The sequence below is a fragment of the Ctenopharyngodon idella genome, chromosome 10 (assembly GCF_019924925.1).
Source record: "Ctenopharyngodon idella isolate HZGC_01 chromosome 10, HZGC01, whole genome shotgun sequence".
Classification (NCBI taxonomy): domain Eukaryota; kingdom Metazoa; phylum Chordata; class Actinopteri; order Cypriniformes; family Xenocyprididae; genus Ctenopharyngodon; species Ctenopharyngodon idella.
The window spans coordinates 22,710,304-22,730,850 of NC_067229.1; the positions used below are offsets into that span (position 1 = coordinate 22,710,304).

A 20,547-nucleotide genomic window follows, 5' to 3' on the forward strand; every position below is an offset into this window, starting at 1 on the left:
AATCAGTGGTTCAGAGCGCATATCAAACTGCCAAAGTCACGTGATTTTAGTAAACGAAGCTTCGTTACATCATAAGTGTTTCGAAATTTCAGCGGTTCACCACTGGGGGTCGTGACTTTGGCAGTTTGATACACGCTCCAGACCACTAATTCGAAACAATAGATTCATGAAGCTTTGAAGCTTCATGAAGCAGTGTTTTGAAATTGCCCATCACTAGGTATTGTTGAATAAAGTCATTATTTTGTTTTTTGGCGCACAAAAAGTATTCTCATCGCTTCATAACATTAAGGTTGAACCACTGTAGTCACATGAACTGTTTTAAATATGTCTTTAGTAGCTTTCTGGTCATTGAAAGTGTTAATTGCCTTGCTGGCAATGGAGGCTTCACTGAGCCATCGGATTTTATCAAAAATATGTTAATTTGTGTTCCGAAGATGAAGGTCTTACGGGTGTGGAACGACATGAGGGTGAGTAATTAATGACAGAATTTTCATTTTTGGGTGAACTAACCATTTAAAGTCTGTTAAATCATTGATGCAACTTAAAACAATTACATTCTCTGAACAAGGAGTTTAGTTTTATTTTTGTGTAGTTCAACATTTTTGTGTAAACCCTTATACTTAAATTATTATTTTTAAGTTTACTGAGCGACATACAGTGACGTCATAAATTAGGTCAGCCGGAACCGGAAACACTTTCTATAACGCCTGATGTACTCGTTACATCAGAAGAAGAATGGCATCTACGCTAATATTAGTCTTTCTGGTTATCCCGAGGTTCACCGTAGTCAACCGGATCCGGGCCGTATCCAGGTGAGGCCAAGGACCTGCATCCTTGACACGACCACAACGCAGCCCTGAAGTATCAGCAGAGATTGAGTCAACTAGATCATCCACTGTGAGGGCCTCATCGACACAACAGCCACGACACAGTTCCTCAACAACCGTCCATACCGCCGTGATGAATACGATCCTCAATTGGATGGAACTGGAATAAATACTTTGAATGTTGCGATCCTGTCGGACTTATGATAGCTACCTGAATCGTAACAAAGCACTGTTGGCCAGAGGAGAACTGGCCCCCCGACTAAGCCTGGTTTCTCCCAAGTTTTTTTTCTCCATTTAAACACCTATTTGCCATTTGTCTGCCACCTGATGTCACCTGATGGAGTTTGGGTTCCTTGCCGCTGTCGCCTTTGGCTTGCTTAGTTGGGGACACTTGACATTTGACTTGACATTTGATATTCAACAATGCTTTGATCTGCCTGCATTGACACTATTCTTTTAAGAGCTGCTGTGCAGCCAAATAATGTACCAGTTATCAATGTAAAGCTGCTTTGACACAATCTACATTGTAAAAAGCGCTATATAAATAAAGGTGACTTGACTTGACTTGACTTGACTTGACGTCATCCACGTCACATTGTTGCTCTAACCAACGTTATCAGAAGAATCCATTCAACATTAAACTGAGTTGCAGCAGATTTCACGTTCCCACCATGCTTTGCGTCACACTGTGTAAGGAGAATAAATGTTCAAATTGAGTGTTATTTTGTGTGTTTTTGCAGAAGATTAATACAGGGGAAGATTTGTTATTGTTTAATGTTCTGTTATTTTGGTATTTAAATGTGTTTCTGTGATGTTGAAGTTTTGTAGGGTTGCCATCGTGGTGAAGAGTAGTGCCTATGGTTAGGTCGAGAATGGGCTGTGAAACTTCAAGGCAGTTGATTAACAGTTCATGAAAGTGATAGTCGCTTTGGTTATATTAGCACATGCTGGTGTGCTGCTACTAACTAACACTTAACCATAAAGTTTAATATTAATTAGTGTGTTTGTGTAGTACAAAGTTCATTTTTTAAGTTCTACTAAAATGATCTTCGAGTTGTTTACTTAAATGTTTTGAGTATTCTGAACTTACTGGGTTTAACAACCACTGCATCAAAATAATTGAAAAATGAGAAACATTACGAATGGTAAACAATAGTTTTAAGTACAGTGGACTTAAACATTAAATAAAATTTAAAAAATTTAGTTTGACTTAATTATTTATAATTATTGTTTACTTTAAAAAAATTTAGTTACTTAACTTTGTTTTTGCTTAATTGAATAGTTTTAGTTAAAACTCAGAAATAGTACTAAAATCAGCAGTGCAGTTGGTTTCACAGTAATAAATGCCCTGCAGTTAATCAATATGTCTTTCCTAGTCTAAATTCTTATTGAAGCTTATGAGTTTACTAAAGTCCTATTTAAAGACACATGAGGTGCACTTGGCTTGAAGACTGCGACACACCCATCACTCCTGGTGTGTGAACCTCCTACAGCCCGCCGGTCCCACAGTCATTTTACAGTCACCAATGGTCACACCCTATTTGTAACGCACATCCACAGTCCACACATTCAGCTGCAGCATCAGTTGTCATTGCTGAGCTGCAAAATTCTGAATCTGGCAAGAGTTTTTCAGAACATGTATGTACAATCTAAGAAGAAAATTTCTATTATATATTCTATAACCTTAAAAGCGCTTCATATAGAACATTTGAGGGGTTCCATCATTTTATTGATTTAGTTTTATATATATATATATATATATTATAAAATTGTGATGATTTGACTCAATAATTGTGTACACTCTTAGAAAAAAAAGGGGGTTCAGTGTGGTAGAACCCAAGTGTTCTTGACTATATATATATAGAACCCCACTGAACCCCCCTTTTTTTCTAAAAGTGTACACAATTATTGAATCAAATCTTCACAATTTTATAATGTAAATGCATAGTAGATAAAAAGACCTTATTAAAGTGGGACCAAATAAAATAAATCATTACTTTAGAATTTTTATTCCTATTTATGCCCTGGTAGAAAACATTTTCTCAAGTGAGCATACATTTTTCTCTTATAATGCCTTAAAGCAACTTTATAAAAGAAATATTGTCATTAAAATTGAGTAAATTAGCCTATAAATGAAGAATTGCAACATGGGTCATAAAATAACAAGTTATAATAAAAGTAAAATTCATGTCATCTAATTTTTTCTGAAAATATCTCATATGTTATGTGTTATAATAACATGTTTATGGATAATTCATGTAACTTTTGGCGGATGAATATGGTTCTTTCTCGTAACTAAAAAAAAGAGAGAGAGATTATCCTACTGCTCATAAAACATTCACTACTAGACTTAAGAGATAACCAATTTAGATGGAAAGGATCTCAAGCTAACTAGCTGAAGATACTGTACTGTCAGCTAGTTACTGTAGCTTTACCCATTCATAGACATGGTACTTCCTTGAAAATAAATTCCAGCACAGAGCAACAACAACCATAATGAAATGAGTCTTCACAATAGATAATGATTTACAATAAACTCTGTTAGAGAGCTACATATGGCAGTTTATCTGTTCAATAAAATTCCTTACTCACCTATTGAGTAATAAAAATGCCATCATCTCCACGTCGCATTTACAACATTTTAAATCCTTCAGTTCTTGTCATCTCCGAAAAGTCAAGCCAATATTGATTCTGGTTTTATTACGAGCTCTGTCGATTTTTTTCTTTTTGCCAGCAGACTCTCCTCTATTCGGCGATTGTTTAAAACAGGTGATTCCTCTGAGATTGGAGATTAAGCTGCTCCATGTCAATCTTTTTTTCTCGTTGTGACAACTAACCTATGCCACTCCCACACAAGACACGCGTCAAAGTAGCCGGATCAACTTTTCTCAATTTACGGATATGATGAGACACACACAGGCGAGTGACACATGTACGCAATTTCCTACGAAAACCACTCCGTCAGGTCTAAACACTTATAACAGGGTGAAGACAAAAAAAAAAAAAAAAACATGTTTTGGAAGAAGGATTGATGATGTATTAATTTTTGTTAATTTTGTACAAAAAAGGTTACATTGTGTACCTTTAAATTAAACATTTAAATACAATTCCTGTTTGTCTGGCTTTATAGATCTGTAAAACATAAAAAAAAATAAAATAAAAAAAAACCATTAAAAAAAAAGAGAGATCATAGTCTGCTTCATCCTGCACAACTAATTTTGTGCTCATATTGGTCCCGTTATCTGATTTGCATCGTTTTTTTTTTTTTTTTTTTTGTTAATAATGAGACTATTGGTGTTCATATTTGTTACTGTAAGTAGCCGCTGTGACTGTTCAAACACATGTTTGGTATTCATTCTGAACTCGGTTGTTAAGTAACATCTGACATGAGCATCATCAGATACAGCAGGTAATATACAGTCATATACTCTGAAACGTGCACATCAGCCCCGATAAGTATTTAAAGGTTATTTTTTAGCTGTTTAAAGCAATGTGCGCGGCAAGATAATATTCAGTTTTGTTTAGGTAAGAGGTTAACTATGTTCAGGCTCTTCTGAAGGTTTATAAACACAGTAAATCTGGACCGAGCAGAGGTAAACTCAACGTTTCTCTTCTCAAGGGGTTTAAAATTTACATTTTTCCACTCTGAGCTGATTACTCTTTAGCTCCGCATGGCTTGTACTGAAAGTTTAGGGTCAATTCAGATTGAATCTGAGTTCAGTTTATGAGATTTCTTCTGCCCATCTTTCCTGCACTCTTAGAAATAAAAAATGTTCAGTGCGGTTATATATAAAACCCTAGGGTACTTGACTCAATTTAAAAAGAAGGCCTTTATGATTGCATGATACTTTCATGTTTAATGTACCTAAAATGTTCTATATATGAAGTGCCTGACAGAATGCTTTATGGTTCCATAAAGAGCCTTTTCTTCTAAGAGTGTGTAAAGATAGGCTGTGTCTGAAATTTTAGTATCCCATGAGGCCACGAGAAAGGATTTGTGAATGGAAGTGAAGTGACGCAACTGACACTGGTAGGTCACATGACAGTGACAACATCGTTCAAATTTAGTACCTCAGTATTATTCAAGTTTCATAGGCATGAAAATTTTCTCACTTCTCTGTTTTTGATGTTAAAATACATTTTCTTCTCCCATGTTCAAAATCATACTATAAGTAAACCATTTGTTTACCAATAATGGCAGATACTTATATTTGCCAAAGAGCTGTTCATGTTTGTCTGAAAAGCATTGCTTCAAATGTGCAAGAGGATCTGAACAGTCACATGGTGTAATGTGCTTACCTGCAGCAAAGCCTCTGTCCACATGGGTGGGATTACGATGTGATAAGGCCCCTCTCGCCTGGGCATGCAGTTACCAAGACAGAGACAAATCAGCACCTTTGTTCTATTAGATACAGGAAGAGAGAGAGAGAGACGATCTTACTGTGACCTGATATGACTTAATAAACTCTTTCCTTTGGTCTAGGTACTCTTTCCTTTTGATCTAAAATCACATGAGGTAAAAACACTGGCAAAACATTTCACAAACTTATTGATCGCTGGTTAGATCACTGCCAAGATGAATTCAACAAAGGACTCACTGAACAGACAAAACCTAAAAAGTTAATAAGCAACTAGTATATTTGGTTAAGCATTAGAACATGTTACTCACAGCATATACAGATCGATACTCTCGTTGAAAAAGGATTAAACTACAATTTTTGTATGCATGTTAGCAAAAATAAAATGTGAAAAATAAGTGCTTAAAGGATTAGTTCACTTTCAAATGAAAATTACCCCAAGCTTTACTCACCCTCAAGCCATCTGAGGTGTATATGACTTTCTTCTTTCTGATGAACATAATCGGAGATATATTAATAAATATCCTGACGCATCCAAGCTTTATAATGGCAGTGAACGGGACCAACGAGTATGAGCTGAAGAAAGTGCTTCCATCCACATCCATCCATCATAACCGTGCACTCCACACGGCTCCGGGGCGTTAATAAAGGCCTTCTGAAGCGAAGCGATGCATTTGTGTAAAAAAAAAAAAAAAAATATGATATTTATTTATACTTATGAAGTAAAATATCTAGCTTCTGCCAGACCTCCTTCCATATTCAACTTACAAAGAAGTTGCTTATTGCTCTGGATTTAAACATTCTTGAAAACATCTGGGATAATGTAAGTACCTAAGTCAACAAAATATATAACACTGTCCTAGTGGTTTTTGGATATTTTAATCCAAAAATCTTATATATTGTGCCTTTAAACAAAATTGTTTCTTTTAACTATTTCTATGAACTTAGCTTTTAAACAAACTGAACGAAACAAGTTTTAAACAATGATTTTTTGATAGTCCAGTATAAAATACACTATAATTGCAAAGAAATTACACAGTCATTTCAATAGAAGTTTCACATTTCAAGTTTCAATAGAAATTACTTTAACCATATTTTACACTTTAATCATATTTCAAAGACAATAGAAGTAATTATGAATTTAAGATATTCCTTACAAAAAAAAAAGAAAGAAAGAATAAGTTTATTCAACTGTGCTATTAGTATATTTCTCAGAAATATACTTAAAATTAAAATTACACTTAAAAGTGCAATAGGACATTTTCGGAGAGGCTAGCAATAGCGAGCTATCTTTCAAATCATAACATCCCAACCTCCCTTCAGAGCATCTCCAAAGCCACACATCCTCCAAAACACATTTGCATAAACTAAACTTAAGACTTGAGTGGAACCCTCCATCTTGTCCTGAGCACTTGCGGTTCGATGATTGGTTCCAGGGTGCGGAGCATGGTTCACAGCCAAGTTCTGCCTCAGTGCCTTTCTTCTGGGAAGTGCATGAGGAGGTTCAGAAGTTGTGGAAGGCGCCTTTTACTGCCTGAAGCCACTCTGCTGCCTCCTCCACTCTCACTACCCTTGATGGCAGAACCGACCAGGGTTACCTGGAGATTCCACAGATGGAGCATGCAGTTTCAATGCACATGTGCCCGCAAAGTGCCACCACCTGGTGTAACTGTCCATGTCTCCCGTCCAAGGCCTATAAGACAACAGCAGCTCTGGCTGCTAAAGCTTACAGTGCTGCTGGACAGGCCGCTTCCGCCCTGCATGCCATGGCCATCCTGCAGGTCCGTCAGGCTAAAGCTCTCAAAGAGCTGCACAAGGGTAGTTCTGAGCCGGGGTTGATGCAGGAACTGCGCACGGTGACTGACCTCACCCTCCGGGTGACGAAAGTCACAGTGAGGGCCCTCAGCCAGACGATGTTCACCTTGGTGGTCCAGGAAAGCAATCTCAGATTGGACCTGGCTGAGATGAAGGATGCAGACAAAGTTCGCTTTTCTACACCATCTCCGGCGTGACCGGAGTCGTCATCCCGGCTGCCCCGTAGAGCCCCCCACAGGAAAGCGACACACCCTGTCTAGGATGCCTCTAAACCCTCAAAGCGTCGATCTAAGCGGCCCTGAGATGGGTGGCCCAGAGATGGAGGTTCAAACTGAAGCTGCTATGAACCAGGAGATGGTGAACACACCACTCCTTCTCCCAAAGGAGGGCTGGGTGGAGAATATTCAGTTTCATTTTATTTGGGGCCAGCAGTACCCGCATTTTCAATAAAAGAGCAGTATGGCCAGCCTCTGGGCCATACAGGGCATGGTCTAGCAGTGAGGAACATCCTGTTTCCTTCCATTGCTGCTCTCCCTGCTCTTATCCATGCTAGGCTGCATGGATGCGCAGGGAGATCTCTCCAAAACAGAACCATACTGCCAATACAAACTCTATGCTATTATCAATCATATTTGATGATAGTGGTCCTGACAGAATTACTATTATACTAGTACATTGATATTAGTATACTTACTACATAAGGTGTATATATATATATATATATATATATATATATATATATATATATATATATATATATATACACTGTAAACCCTAACGCTCAAAATACTTAATTCGTTTGAGTAGGACAAACTTAAATTAAACAAATTAATTCAGTTAAATTAATTGTTATGAGTATTTAAAACTTTCTTTTACTTTTGAGTTCACAGCACTGACATATTTCAAGTAAACTAAATTGTTTTGCCCATGCTTTGCCCATGGCACTATGGCACTAACTTAATATGATTGAGTTGAGTTGCAGCAGATTTCTAATTCCCAGCATGCTTTGCATCAGACTGTATAAATGTTGAAATTAAGTGTTATTTTGTGTGTTTTTGCATAAGATTAACATAGGGAGACATAAGTTAGTGTTTAATGTTGTGTTATGTTGGGATTGACAGGGGGTTCTGTTATGTTAGTTTTGTAGGGTTACCATTCTGGTGAAGAGTAGACCGTGTGGTTAGGTTGAGGATGGGCTGCAAAACTTTTAAGACCACATATACTGTATGTTGTTTGATTACATACATGCAAGTATATATTGACAGTCTGTTTGATAGTTATAACAGCATGTGTTTTTTGCTAACTAACATTTAACCAAGATCTGAATGTGATGTTTATGTAAATTAACTATATGTATTTGAGTGGGGTGAGGCTGAGAACCGTGGGAGCGAAGGAATGCCAGTAATGTGATTGTTAATGAGAGACACCTGTGCACCACACTGGCCTTGCTCCACCTCCACGGCTCTCGGCCCCGCCCCACTTGTCACAAAAAAATTAAGTTCTACCAACTTAAAAAAATAAGTTAGATAACTTAAATGTTTTGAGGTAATAAGTTTCCTCAAATGTTTTGAGTATTCTGAACTTATTGAGTTTTACAGTGTACTTGAACTTTACTTAAGTATACTTAATAAAATGAACTTGAAGTATACTTATTTTTTTAAGGTACTTCTAAGATACTTTAAGCCTGACTTAAAAGCACTCTTAATTCAGCTAATTGTATGTAATATAAATTTAAACTATAATACATTTTCATTTAAGTGTGATTTACATGTAATTAAGTGTCTGAATACATTACATTCAGCTCACACTTAAAGTGTATTATTTACTTAATGTAATAAGTGCTCTTTTTAAAAGTGTGCAAGTGTAGTTCTTTTTAACAAGGGTATACAAAAAGGAACACAGTCAATGACAAACTAAGGAAAACATATTTTTGAATGCCAAAGTCCATGTTAAGCTCATGTTGGCAAAAAAGTGGGAATTTCCTTCCTGTACACTACAGACAAATGCACCGTGTCACTTCCTATGGGAGTGCTGACATGTTCCTGGCCCTGTGGAGAGAAAGGAGCTCAGCCGAAAGGTCAAACGGACACATATTAAGCAAGAAAAACTAAGTCTCAAGCTCGTATTAGCATCTGTAACTGTAAATCCTCTGAACACAGTTTGATTGAGAAACGCATAATTTTCTGCTTATGTAATTGAAATACCTCTCAAACACCTTGTTAATTGTGAACTGAATTCTAACTCATGATATATATATTTTTTATAATGCATCAATGAATGTTTCAGTTATTGTTCTGATACTCTCCATCAAGAGAGTCTAAAGTCTGCAGGTAATAACCCATTCCTACTGTTCCTCACTCACTGTCAGCTCTAAATAGCATCCTATCACAGCGTCAGCAGATGGAGAAGTGAAAGATCACATGGGTGGAGAAGGGGATAAGCAAACAACACTATCTAATGTAAGCACAGTACCTGGCACCACACGGTACCCACAGAGAGACATAGAAGACATTTGTACATGTTTTGTGACTAATAATCACACCACATTATTAATCAATCTTAGATAGAAAATATACCACAACAGATAGTATTTTTGTGCTTTGTGCTAAGAGTAATATTTGTTCTGTAAAACACTAATAACATAAGAGAGTAATGAAGAAGAACTACTGAGCTTGGCAAGTCCAAAATAACTCTAAATACTGAAAAAGACTGTAAGAGAGTTTTAACTGTTTGTGGTCAAAATGATACAGTGGTAAAGACATGGTATTTACATTTGAACACAAGCTAAATTTAGAATTTGATTTTTATCTTAATGACTATATTTAAATCTAATCCCTGACTAATAAATGATGACATGTAATTTGGTGAATATTCTAAAACAACTTTTTAAAATTAAAATCAGTATTTCATTTTAAAAGTTATTTTGCATTATACACAGGTGAGAAAATTCTATATTCTCCTCGTCTATAACTAAATGCATTACCTTTATCCTTTTGTAATTACTATCACATGTTTTTTAATTACTCTGGATTATTATTGTATGTATGCACATATGTATGCACTCATATTTATCTATGAACTTTCACCTTTGTACCATGAGGTTGCACTGTTCATATGTGTGCTTCTGTCTTTTTAATTTGACAAATATCATTTTCATATATATATATATATATATATATACTGTAGAATATGTCCCTGGAATGTAAAAGATCACTTTTATCTTTAGCATCTTAGTAATTTGAGGAAAAGTATGCTGGAGTGACCTGAGAATATCTGTGCTGCTCAGGAGACAATGATGACTGAACAGAGGGGAATCCCTGTAGTCAAGTCAGAGACTGAAAACCACAGACTTTGTGTTGCCAGCCCAGTTACTCATCAAACTAAGTAGCTCATTTATTGTATAATTGTATAAGCTGTAGCGGGCAGTCACTGTGGCTTAGCTCAATGGAAGTGTAGGATATAAAGCTAGTGAACATCAGGACCTTCGACCAGAACCTAATTTTATGACAATTTTAAATATATATATTATTTTAATTATTTTAACAGATTATGGCATAGTTAAAAGTTTAACTAACAGATAAGGTGACTTTAGAGAATGGACAAGGAGACAAGAGGACCTAAAACAGAGCCTTGAGTCACTCCATACTTTACTTTGGCTTATTAGGCTTATTTATCTTTATTTACACAAAGTGGTAGCAAACTGACTGGTAGGAAGCAATCCAGGCCAATTAATCCATCTATAACTATGGCAACATAGTTCTCCAGACTGAAAGGTTCAATCACTAGGCCCAATATACTTCAAGCAAAATCAAAGAACAAACTGGTGTGACATCGTTTCGAACAAAATCAGGCCAAAATGAAGTTCGTTTTGGTAGTTCAAAACTGCTTGCCGATTACATAATAGATAGGAGGGCCTTTTTTGATGTGGAAATCTTTCATTTCTGGTTCATTTGTTCTGTTCAGTCCCTCGATGTCAGACGTCTTCGAGTAAAAACATGAACACACTAGAGAACCGCTTTATGGTAGAAAATGTAGTTGCAACACTAATTGAAAGAGACACAGACACTTGACTTTTTTTTTTTTTTTTTTTTCATGTTTAATACGGTAAAGCACATATTAACATATTCATCTAAAACACTGCGCTCAGCAGTGTGGGTGGCATCAGGATATTTGCTAATACCACTGGTCAAGTATTTCAAACCTGTTTTTACCCCAAAGTGAAGAACAAAGAAGAACTTCGCCATGAGTATATTGGTACCTTTGTAGTAGAGAGACTCATCCATGATTGTCATTTATAACTCTGAGAACTGCTGTGTTGTGGTACTTTATATTTCTATACAAGCGGTTTAATAACTGCCAGTTGGAAGGTTCTTGGCAAATATCCTAAAAATAGGGATTTAATAATACTGAGAAGGGGTTTCAAAACCTCTTTCTGCAGCTTTGTGTTAATAATAGAGTCTAGCACATCCTGAAGTATAATAGTGAAGGGCTGAAGTTGCAAATTCAACTGCAAATCTGCACGTCTGTTTTAATAGGGTCAAAGAAATACAAATGCTAAATGCAAATGCTACTAACCATATAATTGTGCATAGTTAAGAAGAGCAAAATTAACAGCCTATTAAAAGGGAACAAAAATATTTCCCATACATTTTCTTACTGATGTCAAAGATATCCAATCAAGCAAATGAAATCACACAAATAATCTAATTCAAATCGTGCTCCTAGAGCAATCCCAGTTGAGAAACACTACTCTAAAATTAATGTGTACTCACAGACTAATTAATAGTATCAATATTAAGATATTAGGTATGTTTTGTGTTAACTGTAATAAATGTACCATTAACAAATGACATTTGGTCTCACCATCAACTTTGACACATGCTAGATAAATCAACAAGCACACAACAATGTGCAATAATTATGGTGACCATAAATGGGTTGGTCTGATGTTTTACTATATCATAACTGATAACAGTGAGAAAAGTTTTGTATGTGTATGCGTATCTCTTTACAGCAGTTTCTATATTTGACTATTCCTTGCTAATTTAACTCTCTATATATATTTTCTCTTCTTCTCCCCCCAGGTGAAAAAAAGTGCACTAAAATACACTTTATTTCAGTACACTTTTTTATTAATTTTATACTTAAACTATTAAACTACTACTTTAGACTTTATACTAAAAATTCTTCTTTAGTAGTTCTTTAGATAATCTTAAGAACATCTAAGTGTACTCAACTGTGCTATTTTGAGACACAACGAATATGAACTAAAATGTGCTTTTAACATACTATCTCTGTATTAAAAAAATTTATTTAGTTACCACTTGTAGTACACTTGAACCCATCTTTCATACACTTTTAAATATACTCAACAGACATAGAAAACACACTTGTGAAGTATTTAAAATATAAGAATGATGTATGATAAATATATTCAAAATGTATTTATAATGTATTGCCCACATATTTTTATACATTAAATAATTCATTTAAAATGTATTGTAACTATGTTAATATTCCCTTTATATGATATACTTAACTACATGTTAATGGTGTCTTTAAATAGTACTATCACGTGAAATGAGGAGGATTCAATATCGAATGCAACAAATATCAGTTTATTAAGAAAAATAACAGCAGGAAAGTTAGCAAGGGTCAGACGTAGTGGGTGCAGATGGAAAAGTATTTCTTGCAAACAAGTCCAAACCAGTCCTCCGACAAGATTCCAACAGGTAATCCAAAACTGCCTCAACGAGGAATATCCAGAACAGGAACGAGAGACTCAAACACAGCCAGGACTAACACTGCACAAACACACCAATGATCTGACAACACATGCAGGGGCAAAATGCACAGACATTAAAAAAAGCAGCACAGATGAGCCCGTTGACACTGATCAGCTCATCAGCAGCAACATGTGAACCAGTGAACCCGCAAACCGTGACAAGTACAAAAAGTATACTTACTGTTAAATTGTAAATTTTAGTACACATTTAACCTGCATGTTTTATTTTTCATTAAAATCCATTAAAATAGAACTTAGTGACAGTATTTATAAAAATCCACTAAAATTTTATGTAAAGCGTTCATAGCACACTTTTAAGTAATGCACTTATAAAACACTTCTGGGTCCCACTTTATATTAGGTGGCCTTAACTACTATGTACTTACATCAAAAAAATAAGTACAATGTACTTATTGGGTTCATACTGAATTGCAAAACACTTTTGCTGCTTTTGAGGTGGGGCAGGTTTGGTGGTATGGGTAGGTTTAAGGGTGGGTTAAGGTGTAAGAGATGGGTCAACAGTGTAATTATAAATGTAATTACAGAAATTAATTACAGATGTAATTACATGCATGTGTTTTTAAAATATAAGTACAATGTAAAAACATCTATGTACACAATAAGTGCATTGTATCAAATGATTCATTTAAATGTAAGTACATAGTAGTTAAGGCCACTTAAATATAAAGTGGGACCCACTTCTGTATATTTGGTTTACTTTATCTGACTACACTTAAAATCAATTTAAGTGTTAGTGCTAATTAATGCATTTATATTAAGTGAACTTAAGTACCACAGTTGGGAAAATGTACTTATAACTAGTACATTAGTAATATATTTTTAATAAAATCAATTTAATTGAAATTTAGGATTACTATATAAAAGTCTACTAAGATTGAACGAATTTTGAAAGCATTCAGAGCACACTTTTAAGAAATACACTAATAAAACTCCTCTGTATATTTTTGTGGTAGTATACTTTATTTCAATGCACTAAAAATCAATTTAAGTATTAGTGGTATTTAGTATACTTTTTTAAGTGCACTGAATTACAACTGAAGTAGAACTATACTTTTAATTAGTATATTTATAATGTATAACTTTTACAATTTTGTTTAGCAAAAAAAATAAGAATGTACTACAAATGTACTTGCTTGTATTTAAGTATTTGTTTAGTGCATTCAAGTATACTTTTTTTTTTCACCTGGGCCTCACCGTGTCCAACATAAAGTCTATATGAAGCTACTGTCAGACAACTAGTAAATGAACTTGCCAAAATACATTTATCTCCTCTCATAATGTGGTGCGTTATGTCTGGTTCTCATTAACAGAACTGTAATTTTGACTTTTTAAAAAATGCATTTGGCTTCCACAGCTCGCAAAACAAGATAACGGTATTTTGAAAAATGTCTTAGTGATTTTTGCACAATGAAAGTCAATGACTTACATTGTATGTACAAAAACATTCTTAAAAAATGTTTTCTGTTGTGTTCTGAAGAAGAAAGAACATAATTCATGTTTGCAACAACGTGAAGATGGATAAATTATGACAGAATTTTCATTTTTGGGTTAACTATGCCTTTCTGGGTCAGAGTAAAAATGGTGATTTAGTGTTGGGTATGTATTGATTATGTAATCACAGGAGTTTTCTGTTAGTGCATACTTCAACGAGTGCGTCACTCGTGTCCACTATCCCAAGTAACTGACCTATCATGGTAACTGTTGCTCTGGGCAACACGTATGTGTTTTCATAATGCACATTGATCTTTCCATTGACTATTTAATTATTGACTTCCCTCCCACCTCTGATAAGATTTCAGCTAAAGAGAAGTCCTTTGGACCTGTCACTCTTATCACTGGCCACTGAAGAAGACACACCCTAAAAATGGGGAATGGTCTGAACAAACTTCTGTGTGCAGGTTTGATGACGAGATGTGTGAAGTACAGATTGTGATGCTCTGATACAATCACCCCCTATGAGATAAACTTTTATAGTCCATAATGACTTATTGTTAGATGGTCATATAATGTCATCAGGATACTTTATTTAGATTCACAAAACAAGGTTAAAGGGGGTCAAAAGAAACAATCGACAAGACTTCAGAAAAAAATGTGGGGTCGCTCTGCAGTCATATAGTCATACATATTTGATATTTTATATCAAAATACATGTTGTGTTAAAGCAATAAGCCCCAACAGAAAACACAGAAAGACAACAACAGCAATGCAAAAAATTTACACATTTATAAACTAAACATTGGTAGTAATAGTCATCATCGATTCAAGAAACAATTGTTCCGAAAAGTATTAAAACATTATCACATTCTCACCATGTCTGGGTGAATGATGGTTCATTTTCAAACTCTGACCTATCCCATATTGCCCCTCAGTTATACAGTACAGTATACACCAGAAACACTGCATTCTGGGCATAACGCTGTCATTAAACAGTTCATTGTTTTTTCAAGATGAACTTGAAAGATTGTGCTGAGAGGAATGAGGAGTGAAAGAGGAAACTCCCACAAAAGTGATGCAGATATTCCATGGAGCGACCCTGGGAACTGAGCCAACCATACACTGAATGAACAGCTGGAATCAAGGCAAGAATGATCAGGGTGTATGTGTGCTGGGGGCGTCACAGGGGTGCTCTGTTATTCACCCTGACCAATGGATATATTTAAAACATTCATTTCAGCCAATGTGTGCACATGACCCACTTTAAAGACACCATGAAATGACTCGATAAATGCTATTTCCTTTTAAAGCAGGAAGTTGATGTTGGACATTTCAAAGAGTGGTATTAATGGAAGGAACATTTTGTGAGAGCATTTGATTGGACACACATTTGGACTTAAATATTCAATCAATACTTAAAGGATTAGTTTACCCAAAAATGAAAATTATGTCATTTATTACTCTCCCTCATGTCGTTCTAAACCCGTATAACCTTCGTTCATCTTTGGAACACAAATTAAGATATTTTTGATGAAATCCAAGAGGTATATGACTCCTCCATAGACAGCAATTTAACCACCACTTTCAATGTCCAGAACGGTACTAAAGACATTGTTAAAAAAGTCGATGTGACTGCAGTGGTTCAACCTTTAAGCCATTTACCTCTTGGATTTCATCAAAAATTTCTTAATTTGTGTTCCAAAGATGAACGAAGGTCTTATGCGTTTGGAACGACATGAGGGTGAGTAATTAATGACAGAATTTTCACTTTTGGGTGAATTAACAGTCTAGTTTAAAGTTTCTTTATTGGCATCTACTATTGTGCATTCCTGGGTTATTATTACTGCTGATTGTGTTGGTACTTGAATAATTTTGTGTGTGAATTTAATTTCCAACTTATTTTAGGTTTATTTTAACCCAGAAATAAAGTAATTTTTAAACAATAGTTCAGTTAAATAAAACAGCCCAGCATGTTGGGTCAAAACAACCCAGTGATGGGGTACTTAACGTGTGCTTTCGTATGTTAGTCAAGACATCAAAATAAGTTTACTTCAAAGCATGATTATTAAAACATGATTTAAAATGTACTTTAAAGTAAAACTTTTAATGAGACATTATTACAAAGTGCACATTTTAAAAGTGTACCCAGGTATATAATGTACTTAAAGTGCTCTATTTTCGCACACTAATTTTGTAAAATTCTTCTTTAAGATAATATTAAGAACATCTAAGTGTACTCAACTGTGTTATTTTGAGACAACATGAAATATGAACTAAAATGTGCTTTTAATATACTATCTCTGTATTTAAAAAATTTATTTAGTTACCACATATAGTACACTTGAACGCATAGTGTACTACAAGTGGTAACTAAATAATTTTTTTTTAATACAGAGATAGTATGTTAAAAGCATATTTGGTAACATTTTATTTTACAGTGCCATAGTTACACGTTACTACATGTACTTACTATAGTAATAACAGTAAATTATGCATAATTACAAGTAACCATCAATGAAAGTGACTTCATTGATTTAATTAATTTTATATTATCTGCAAGTTAATATTACTGTATATTAACTACAAGTTTGAAGTACACTACAAGTGCACATTCAAGTGCACTTCTTTTTCACTTAAAATATTTATGAAATTGTACTGTTATTTTACTGTGTAAAATGTGTAATTGGTATTGAGCCAGGCAGACTTAACATTTCAAACCTGAATATCTGTCTGAAAAAATGTGAAAAAGAATCATTCACATCATTTATCATCCAAATTTTTGTCAAATCAACATATGTGTTCATGGTACACTGATGTGTGTGAATGATCTATTGTGTGGTAAAGCATGTTGCATGTTAAGGTGAGGCCACTGTGACTCACTGCTGATAGTATGTGGGGTCTGATAGATGAACGCACCTCTGTGGGTGCAGGACACACCACAGTTACACATTTACAGACAGGTGGCTATCGATAACATCACAGAAGCAGGAGGGTATAAATCCACACAGACACTCACCTGCACAAGCACAGGAAAGGAAGCCTTACCCGAACAAAGGAATCCGAAAAGCCAGAACCACGCGCACACTTTGTGGACTGTACTTGACTCTAGCAAAGACTGAATTATGTGTTCTGGAAATTTTGCCAAATGCCTGGGGATAACCCTCATCCCTCTGGCCATCATCTGTGTCCTCTGCAACATTCTGCTGTTTTTCCCTAGTGGAACAGTGGCCGATCAGAGCAGTAACATCACAAACGAAGTCTTTTACCTTGGAGGAATTCTGGGATCTGGTGTGCTGGTGAGTGAACATTTGGGAAGCAAAATGTTTTACACTTTTCCTCTTACGAGAAGTTAAATAGATATTCTCATTTCTGTAAATTAAATGTCGTGCATTTAATGTGGCAATTTATGTAAGAAAGTTTTTATGGAGGATTTGCAAATAAATTTGCTCTGTTCGTGTTTCATGAATAAAGCTCATTTTATTTATTTATTTTATTATTTTTTTATTTTATTTTTTTGCATTATAGCCAGTACTTTGAAGGGGACATTTTTATTTTACTAATTGTTAGACAAGTTTTGTTTGATTTTAAGGTGTTTGATTTTGATTCAATGTAGAAAAGACTTTTGAGGCATTTAATGAATATACTGGGATGGTCTTTGTTTAGATGATTTTCCCCGCACTGGTTTTCCTGGGCTTAAAGAACAACGACTGCTGCGGCTGCTGTGGGAATGAAAGCTGTGGCAAACGGTTTGCGGTGAGAAAACTCCCCTTTGACTCAAACACTCTTCTCTTGAGGATTAGAAGTCATGTGACAAATGACATTTTCACGCCATTCCTCCACACAATGGTCATGTTATTCCCGCCATCTGAGAATTCCCTCCAGAAAAGGCTTTCTGAGTGAAATATTTGGAATATGCTTTTCTTTTTCTTCCTTTTTTTATTCTTGTAAGCGCAACACACAGGCCACTGTTTCAAAGAAGAAACAAGAATAAAATTACAGTTTCAAACATTATGGTAACATTTAAGCAGGAAATCGTACTTACATATAGGCTACGTTTTGTGTTTCCATGTTAACATTTGGTTTGTTTTCATCTAGATGTTCAGCTCCATTCTGTTTGCCGCAGCCGGAGCTGTGGGTGCTGGTTACTCCGTTATTGTCTCCTGCGTGGCCATTAATCACGGACCCAAGTGCTTCACACAAACTAACACCACTCACGCCGATTACCCATTTATCGACGGGTGCGTATTTATTTTACAATGAAATTAAATTAGATAATAATCCAGTAGCTGTAATGTAACATCCGTCGGCTGTTTTATTTCTTTCAGAAACTACCTGTCCAACCGAACGCTGTGGGATCTATGTGAGGGTCCGGGCGACATCATTACATGGCATCTGACCCTGTTCTGCATCCTGCTGGTGACTGGTCTGGTTCAGATCGGTCTGTGCGCTTTCCAGGTGATCAACGGGCTCATCGGCACCATCTGTGGAGACTGCTGCGGCTGCTGCGGGGTAAATAATAGTAATATTAGTAATGTAGAGTTCACAGTTTATATCTATATTGATATATGCGAATTCATCAGGGAATTATTAGTTTTTAGCACATATCTAATGTGTTTATCCATGTTTATCCACAGGAATAAACCACTCGGAATGGACTTGGATCAATGATTCTTCAGTACTAATCATACATCGATATCTGTAATTGTCAGCATTTTTCACCTCATGATTTTTATTTATACTGTTCATATGGATGGTGTTTTCTTCCGTGTTTGCTGTATACAACATCTGCCTGATGGCTGATGGCTTATGAAGGCAACGGATATTTGATATTGTTATATATTGCTATATATATAGATATATAGCCTATATAAGCTACACATGATGTTTGATATAGATTTTATATGAAATAGGATATTCATATATATGATAGCTATAGTGTATTGATACATAGGCCTATTAAAAAGATATTTATTCAAACTGTAAGAGAATGTTATTTTCGTACATGTATTTAGACTTTTTTAATGATGAAAGGGATGAGTGCAAATATATGAAATATTTCATTAAAAAAAGATAAAAATAGTGTCATTTTATCTCAGGAAATTGGTTGAAATCCATTGCTATATTAGTAAAAGAATATTTGACATTTAATAAACTCTTGAATTAAAAAAAAAACCTTCCCTGTCCTTGTATACTTGCATTTTTCCGTATCACTCAGCAAAAAAATACTTTTTTTTTCTTCTTTGAATTCACACTCGAGAAAACAGGAAGTAGCAGTGAGTTGATCTGGGAAGCACCATGACATACTCTGGAGATTTCGGGTTACTTCATAAACAACAGCTGGCCTGTTGGCGATGATCTGCGTAATTTTCATAACTAAACATGTAAAGAGCATCCAATAACAACCGCAAGCTGAAACTGTACTTACACGTCTTTGATAAGAGTTCTTACATAATGTTATACCTTATAGGCCAATTCAAGTTATTGAGAAAAGGCTTTCTGGCTAAAGTAAATGTTTGTTGTTCCACCGTTGTGATATTGATGTGTTATCAGTTTTTTATGAGGGGAATGTTATTTTATGATGGGTTTATAGGCAACAGCTCTCATCTTCACATAGGAATGATTAACTTTATGTCCTATGCCCTTTATGTCCCAGTCTTTATTACTGACTGACTTTCCCCCAATTTTGTGGCAAACTAAAGTATTATAGTTGCATATAAATTATTTGTTTCTCAACAAACAGCCAGACGGGCAAATATCACTTTAGTAATAACAACAACAACATTGTGTAATTACAAGCAGCTTTATAAAATAAATCCCCATGAAGCAGGCCCATCGCCAAGGGGAGACATTGGGGGGCAGTTTTCACCGTAATATTAGCATATTGGTGAAACATATTTGGCAAATGATCCAGTGCGTATCTGTGTTTGCACTCTGATCAATGCTGCAAAAACACGTTGTAAGCCTTGTCATTCTTCAATGTAGCCAATCACAAACATATATCTGTTGATTTCCTGAACACAGTGACCAATCAGAGGTGTTTAAGTTAGTAAAATTTAGTGATTTTAACATGTAAACGAAGCATTCTGGTACACTCTGACAACAAAATAATGGGAAAAGGCAAAATTTGCTTTAAGTAAAAAAAATAAAATAATAATAAACATTTATTTACACTATTAGGCTGGGCATTAACACAAATTTCACAATTGGATTCGATTTCGATTCACAAGCATGCGATTCAATTTCGATCCGATTAACTTCAATTCAATAATGATTAATTTGGGGCGTATCAGGTACAGTACATGGCAAA

The 20,547-nt window shown here is 35.2% G+C and overlaps 1 protein-coding gene across 1 annotated transcript; it reads left to right on the plus strand.

The window, feature by feature from the left end:
* Window positions 1-17,239: 17,239 nt before the first annotated feature.
* Window positions 17,240-19,412, plus strand: tm4sf4 (transmembrane 4 L six family member 4). Its single transcript, XM_051908870.1, has 5 exons — window positions 17,240-17,536; window positions 17,904-17,993; window positions 18,336-18,478; window positions 18,566-18,749; window positions 18,875-19,412. Exons 1-5 carry the CDS (start codon window positions 17,363-17,365, stop codon window positions 18,878-18,880), a joined length of 597 nt encoding a protein of 198 aa, XP_051764830.1. The 5' UTR covers window positions 17,240-17,362; the 3' UTR covers window positions 18,881-19,412.
* The last annotated feature ends 1,135 nt before the right edge of the window (window positions 19,413-20,547 follow it).

What these genes read in the sequence shown, in the direction of transcription:
- tm4sf4 (XM_051908870.1), top strand. Translation starts at nt 17,363, where the DNA reads ATGTGTTCTGGAAATTTTGCCAAATGCCTGGGGATAACCCTCATCCCT. An exon ending in TTCTGGGATCTGGTGTGCTG is followed by an intron (nt 17,537 to 17,903) that starts GTGAGTGAACAT and finishes GTCTTTGTTTAG; the next exon opens with ATGATTTTCCCCGCACTGGT. An exon ending in GATTACCCATTTATCGACGG is followed by an intron (nt 18,479 to 18,565) that starts GTGCGTATTTAT and finishes TATTTCTTTCAG; the next exon opens with AAACTACCTGTCCAACCGAA.